The 7,801-nt window shown below is 39.9% G+C and overlaps 1 protein-coding gene across 1 annotated transcript; it reads left to right on the plus strand.

Annotated features, from left to right (window-relative positions):
• Window positions 1-3,038: 3,038 nt before the first annotated feature.
• Window positions 3,039-4,970, plus strand: LOC137544372 (serine/threonine-protein kinase SBK1-like). The gene is made up of 3 exons (XM_068265445.1): window positions 3,039-3,126; window positions 3,671-3,873; window positions 4,431-4,970. Exons 1-3 carry the CDS (start codon window positions 3,039-3,041, stop codon window positions 4,968-4,970), a joined length of 831 nt encoding a protein of 276 aa, XP_068121546.1.
• The last annotated feature ends 2,831 nt before the right edge of the window (window positions 4,971-7,801 follow it).

Here is a 7,801-nt window from a genome sequence, read left to right on the forward strand (position 1 = left end):
TTTTTAAATCATAAGTTTGTAAATGCTGATGGATGCAAAACTGAAAAAATGCACCTTTATTTCCAAATAAAATATTGGTGCCATACGTTGCGATAGGGACAAAATTTTAATTGTGTAATAACCGAGAGAAATGGGGAAATAAAATACATAGGTTTTAATTATGGTAGCATGTATTATTTTAAAGCTATAATGGCCAAAAACTGAGAAATATTTTTTTCTTACTTTTCCTGTTAAAATGCATTTAGAAAAAAAAAAATTAGCAAAATGTACCACCCAAAGAAAGCCTAATTAGTGGTGGAAAAAAGATATATAGATCAATTCATTGTGATAATTAGTGATAAAGTTATTAGCGAATAAATGGGAGGTAAAAATTGCTCTGTTGCATAAGGTGAAAAATCCCCGCGGGCTAAAATGGTTAATAACCATTTTGTATTATTCTGGTATATTTTAACTCCTAAAAATAGATTTACTTTTATTAGAAATGGGTATCTAGTACATGATCTGCGATTAGTCATTATAGGGTCTCTTTAAATTACTATGTCAGTGTCATTACAATGTTTCATTTTTATGCAACACATTAGAAATACGTGTTTTTAAATATCATGTTATCATAAAAAAAATGATTCATTATCTTAATCATGATTGAGATAGTAATGGCAAAAAGGGAAATCTGCAGAAAATATCATTTAAAATCTTTAAAAACTGTACATTTCCTTAATTACATGGCGATCTAGAACCACAACAATTTTTTGTATAGGACTAAAACCTTAAAGACTCGTTGCTAAAAAATGTTGTCATCTTACAACAGACGGTATTTGCAGACATTAAGCTTTGTGAGCAAAAAGGAACTCTGTTCACATAGGCTGTGCGGTGGGTTCAGTTGGTGTAACGCTCAGCATGCTGTACATTTACAGTGGCAGTAAAGTATACTTTCATTATACAAGTATGTATTGTACATCCAAAGTATGATGCAACCATTTGGAAACCACTGCGTTGCAAAGCAATCACAGTGCGCATAGGGTGGAAAGACCTTGCTTCAAATTTACTGTTAAAAGTAAACCCATTACTAGAAGTCTCCTGTTGCATAAATAATCTGAGACTTACAAACTAATAACCCCCAAATTCCCAGTAGACACAGGACAGTCACAACTTACATTATATTTAGCAGTTTAAGCACTTCTCAGACTTCTATGCGTTTCCCCTTCTATTTCTCTCCTAAGCTCAAATCTCGGCATAACAGATTTGTATTATCTACTCTTCTACACTAGAATCCAGTAATGCAGACTTGTGTCCTCCATAAATGGGAGATGACTGGGGAATGTGATTTCCATTTCATGAATAATGTAGTAATATATATTGATATATACACATCTGTATGCATGTGTACATGTGTGTGTATATATGTATCTGTATAATATATATTATAGTGCATACAAATATAGACTAGGATATTTAATATTTTTGTATATTTCTTCAATCTAGCATTTTAGGATTGGAACTATACATAAAAAATCTCTGGTAAAAATTCTTAAAATCCTTTTCTTAGAAAAAGTTTAGTTAGAACTTGAGGTTGCAGGTCAGGCTCTCCACCACAGAGGTAGACTGCAAACAACCCCTATTCATATGTAGCTACTGCCAACGCCCTTCCTGTCATTGTCCAAACTCCAGTTTGCACCTCTAGTCATATGCAAATTAGGAGCTCAAAAGTACCAGCCAATCAGGATCCTCTATAAATGAACAAAAGCTACTTCTCCTGTATATAAACTTTCCATCTAGCCTAGATTTTTAATTGCCTACATTTCTCTCCCTTGGTAGAGACGTGAGGACTTCTAGAGGATTACCTACATTACCTACAGACCTTCCCTGAACTTGATATCTAAGGTAAGTAATCTATAACAACGTCCTAGATTGGGCTTAAGATGTCTTCATTCCTTCTCTATAAGGAAATATATATGAAATCTATGTTTTGCATACATATTATAACTTTAATAACTTTCCTTACAAAAACCTGTGTTATTATGCCATTTATGTTAAAAAAGATCTTTACATTTTCAAGTTATTTTGGAATTTCGATTTCTTTTTAGTCGCTTTTACTCCAAAGTTCAGTTAACTTGCATTTTATGTCAAATCTCTCTCCATGTTACTATAAATACTGTTAGATATTTTGTAAAATGTTATTTCTATCTGTGTCTGGGATCTACACTTTGCATCACTTCGGCAATCTGTATCTCAGTAGTTTTTATTAATTATATTTGAGCATATATATGCTGCTGATTGAACTAAAAATATGTAGCCCTGTTTAATGTGTTGCTAAGTAGGTTAGGCAACCATTTTCTGTCATTATTTTTTTATTTGGTGTTTGTCAGCCATTCTTGATTTGGTTTGGAATGTGCAAGATGTGGGGCTGTAATTCCTGTACTTGTTTTGCTAACTACCTCAGAAAAAAAAAACAAAAAAAAACTTTCCCTGCATTTTTCTGAGACTTCACTTCTGCATGCTAACTCCTCCTTGGTTTCTCACTGAATACTGAAACGAGGGTAAATCTTGCACAACTAAATTTACCATAGATATGAGATAAGCCTCCTCATTATATAGGCTGAGTGGCTGAATAGAGTACTGGTTAAGGGCACTGCCTTTGACATGGGAGACCAGGGTTCGAATCCTGGCTAGGGTCAGTACCTATTCAGTAAGGAGTTCAAGGCAAGACTCCCTAACACTGCAGGGTGGCCTCCTGAGCGCGTCCCAGTGGCTGCAGCTCTGGAGCTCTTTGAGTCCGACAGGAGAAAAGCGCTATATAAATGTTCAGATTATTATTATTATTATTATATAGCTATGCTTCCTGCAGACCCCATATATGAGGCAGTTGTTCCTTGGGGAGAGGTTATTCGATGCATAAGTTAAAGAACCCTTTGCCAATACTGTCTTTCCAATCACTATTCTGTTGTCTTTGCAGCATGGCTGGCACCCAGGAGGTCACAAAGAGGACAGCAACACACCTCTTTCATCTCATTTCTCAGGTATCTGAGAAACTGCCGACAATGGAGGTGGCAGAATGCTTTGACCCCATGAAAGAACTTGGAACTGGATCCTATGGAAAGGTTCTTCTGGCCAAGTACCGCCATACAGGTAAATAAAAAGGATTTTTTACTTGAATTCAACTTGATGGCTGCCTTTTTAATATAGTTTTCTGAATATTCCATACTCCAGGAACACGTATGCAAATTATACTTTTATTTTACATATGACTCTACATATTCGTATTCATGGTGCCAACGTATTCCTATAATTAGACGCCGATGGGTTATACAGGTCTTGTGGCTAGGTAGATTCCATTTTTGGTTACTGATTACCTAAGAAGCCCCACAAGCTGCATAAAATATTTGTCAGTATTTAAAGGGATGATATGGCAACTCTCTAAACAGTATACATTAGTCATTCAAAGTCTTAGAGCTTAAGTATTAAAACCAGTAAAGTAAGGAATCCAGAAAGTTGGGTCAGGCCTACATACATTACTTCCAACAGATCAACTTTAGATAATAGCCAGGTAGTGGTTAAAAAATGGTTAACGTCTTCGAACTGGAAAAGACATTTGACATTTTTTTAAGTTTTGAATCTATTTCTCTAAGTTTTTATAAAATGATACATTCATCTTTATTCTTCCATTTAACAGGAGAAATGGCTGCAGTAAAATTTCTGAGAAAGGAGAAGATTCCCAGGGACAACTTCCTGGTGGAGTACGGCATCTCCCTCAGCCTCAGCCACCATCCACACATTATCACAACATACGACGTAGCATTTCAAACCAGCAATGAGTATGTGTTTGCCCAGGAAGTGGCACCAGCTGGGACTATGCTGTCCATGGTAAAGCCCAAGGTGAGTGTGCCTGCAATTATTCTGCATAGATCTGGTAATGTAATAACCTTGAACTTCTGTAATTCTAGTAAATATTTTTTTTGGAGCAGAACCTTATTTTAGGTTTAAATTCAAGTACACTTAATTAAAGGTCTGCTTTTATTTTAAAGAATGCTTGAGGGTGAAATCTGCATATAAAGCTTTACTTACCTGAGGCGTCTTCCAGCTCCTAGAAGTCTATGTCCCTTGCTGCAGTTCTGCTGTGCTTCAGTCTTCTCCGCAATGATCGCTGACCTAATGGATTCTGTGTAGTTGCGGAAGCGCATAGGTGCTCTTGTGAATTTGCAAACTATCACGACTGAAGCTCAGCGGAACAGACAGACTTCTAGGCGCTGGAAGAAGCCCCACATATAAGTAAAGCTTTACATGCAGATTTCACCTTTATAAAACATTACAGAAAGGTTTGGTAACAGTAAGATGTGTACTCATGCTGCATTTCTAAACGTTTAGTATAATCTGATAGAATATTTAATTTCGTTATGAGCTCCTATTGATCATTCTCTCATAATTTCCCACAGGTTGGTATGAACGAAGTACTGCTGAAGCGATGTGTACCTCAAATATGCACCGCTTTGGATTACATGCATAGCCATGGGCTGATACACCACGATGTCAAGTTGGACAATATTTTACTGATGGATCCAGAGTGTCATCGGGTTAAATTATCCGATTTTGGTCTCACAAGGCTGCAAGGAACATTCACCCCTGCAATGTCCTGGTACATCCCCTACATGGCTCCTGAGCTATGTAGTCTGGGTAAGGGAGAAAGCCTTCTGCTGCACTACAGTCTGGATGTGTGGGCATTTGGTGTCCTGCTGTACATTGCCCTCATAGGTTCCTTCCCTTGGCAATCAGCTGTGCATGAAGATGGCAAGTACAGGGACTTTGCTAGTTGGCAAGGGAAGAAAGACATCACTGCAGCACCAGGAAACTGGGAGAACATCTCACATACAGCCAGACAGATGTTCTGGGACATGTTGGCCCTCAATGCCGATGAGAGATGTTCAGCCATGGACAGTGTGAAATATGTTCATTTGCCATGGAAAGGAGGCACATAGCTTCCTACAAGAAGTGTATGGTCTGAATGTGACGTTAAAGCCTGATGACCTGTTCTGTGAATATGTAAGTAAAATCCTTAGTACACTTACTCAGAATTTTGGCAAAATTTTTTTTTTAGCGCTGGATGTCAGTGGCCCCCATTAAAAAAAAAAAGCTTTGATACCCCATTATGTAGAGTAAATTAAGTGCAAAGCCGATGAGGTCACTCATGGCTGCACAGGAGCTGAGGTTGCACATTGTAGTTTGCACACGCTGTTGATCAGGGAGCGAGGAGGAGATAGAGGACTGGGAGCGTGCTAGCTGGATCAGGTGAGAGCTTGAGCTAGTGTAGTGTAGGTGGTGGACTGGGAGCATGCCAGCTGGATCAGGTGAGGGCTGCTGCTTCTGTTAGTGTAGTGTAGCTGGTGGACTGGGAGCGTGCCCGCTGGATCAGGTGAGAGCTTCTGCTTCTGTTGCAGTGTAGCTGGTGGACTGGGAGCATGCCAGCTGGATCAGGTGAGGGCTGCTGCTTCTGTTAGTGTAGTGTAGCTGGTGGACTGGGAGCGTGCCCGCTGGATCAGGTGAGAGCTTCTGCTTCTGTTGTAGTGTAGCTGGTGGACTCGGAGCGTGCCAGCTGGATCAGGTGAGAGCTTCTGCTGCTGTTAGTGTAGTGTAGCTGGTGGACTGGGAGCGTGCCCGCTGGATCAGGTGAGAGCTTCTGCTTCTGTTGTAGTGTAGCTGGTGGACTGGGAGCGTGCCAGCTGGATCAGGTGAGAGCTTCTGCTGCTGTTAGTGTAGTGTAGCTGGTGGACTGGGAGCGTGCCCGCTGGATCAGGTGAGAGCTTCTGCTGCTGTTAGTGTAGTGTAGCTGGTGGACTGGGAGCGTGCCCGCTGGATCAGGTGAGAGCTTCTGCTTCTGTTAGTGTAGTGTAGCTGGTGGACTGGGAGCGTGCCCGCTGGATCAGGTGAGAGCTTCTGCTTCTGTTGTAGTGTAGTTGGTGGACTGGGAGCGTGCCAGCTGGATCAGGTGAGAGTTTTTGCTGCTTTTAGTGTAGTGTAGATGGTGGTGGGGAAGCAGGGGATCAGTATAGCTAGGCAGTGTAGCTTAGAAACAGCTTGTGGGGAGAAGGTCCACAAAACGCACCGGCACAATGGACACACTAGGTTTAGTATGTTTCCCCCCCCCCCCCCCCCCCCTAACTTTTGTCCTCTAAACTATCTTATGGTTAGGAGTGTTTTATAGTCTAAAAATACTGTAATTTATCTACATTGCACCACATATTAACCCATTTTATTCAGTTGTATTTTTTAATATATAGTATTAAAAGTTATTTTATTAGTTGCTCAGCCACATGAGCCTGTCACATGACCATTCTGTTGCAGGATGATGGAAGGCAATATGAAAGCTCCACCTCTAGATAAGCTCTGATTGGCTGTTTGCTAAAGTTCTAAAACTCGTTGTCCATATAACTTCAAGTTGTTAGTTTTTAATATGCTCCAGGCACAAGGACCTGCCTGGTAGCCCAATAATCTACAAAATGTCTATCTTAACGGTATTACACAAAAGGAGGGAGAGGAGCTATATCTTTTTGTATAAAATCTGTTGAGCTAGAGCTTGTGAAATGAACACATTCTAAACCTCTTATTTTATAGGATTGATCAATGAGCCATGTGTTTTTTTGGAATGTAATCAGATATGTACTGCCCATAGTATGGTAATCATTATGACCCTAACATTTTTCATTATCTTTGAATTTTTAGCCATGCCTGCCTGGATCGAATACATGATGAGCAAGGCCCCACCCTGTGCATAAGGTTGTAACTTGTGGAGTTATCGGGAGTTACTCCTCCAATGCATAGGGTGGTGCTCTTGTAAGTCAACGGTGTGTTTCCTGAAGTCTCCAACTATTAGATGGCCCTGAGAACATCCTCTGTAACAGGTAATTGTACAAAATGGTGACTGTACACCAAAACCGCTTATCAGACACTAAATCCATATTTTTACAGTAGTTTAGTCTGAACCTATTTTTACAGCAGTTTAGTCTGATGCTATTTTTTCTAATTTTATCTAATTTGAAGTTAAACAAGTAATGGAAAAATAGGCTGTTTAGGACATTAAAAAAGTAACTTAAATTTAATGGTACCAGAGGGCATGATTAAGTAACTGTGATGACATTTATTATAAAAGGCATGAAGGTAAAATAGACACATATAACTTTTTAATGTGAATTATAGGAATGAGTGTATTTTAAGGACTTTGACTTCAAGGTAAATTAACATTTTACCCTTCCCACCAAGAGCCATTGTTAGATTTCAGTGCTTCCCCCATTCATTTGGTCACTAACTTATCACTGCTTATCACTAGTATTGCTCAAATCCAGATCCGGGAGATACCCGGATAGTTGCTATCCGGATATATCCCAGTAAACCTGGGCGGGGGGTCTCAAGCTTACCTGTCTAACGTCTTCTTAGCTCCGTCCCTGGTGCTTCCCACGATGCGTTCCACGCGGCAGTCACGTGATTACAAACACTTCCTCCTTATGGGTTGAAGGAGGAAGTGTTTGTAGTCACGTGATGTGCGTGGAACGCGTTGTGGGAGGCACCAAGGGAGTGACAGAGAAGACGTCAGACAGGTAAGATTGACCCCCCCCCCCCCCCCGCACAGGTATCTGGGAGATATCCGGCTAGCAACTATCCGGGTATCTCCCGTATCCGGATTTGAGCAACACTACTTATCACACCTAAATGATCTATATATATTTTTTACCACAAATTTAACTTGTGTGGATCATATTTGTATCTAATAATTTATTTTGTTATGCATTTTAAGGCCGGTGTCACAAAGCACAAA

The sequence above is a fragment of the Hyperolius riggenbachi genome, chromosome 1 (genome assembly GCF_040937935.1).
Source record: "Hyperolius riggenbachi isolate aHypRig1 chromosome 1, aHypRig1.pri, whole genome shotgun sequence".
NCBI lineage: Eukaryota > Metazoa > Chordata > Amphibia > Anura > Hyperoliidae > Hyperolius > Hyperolius riggenbachi.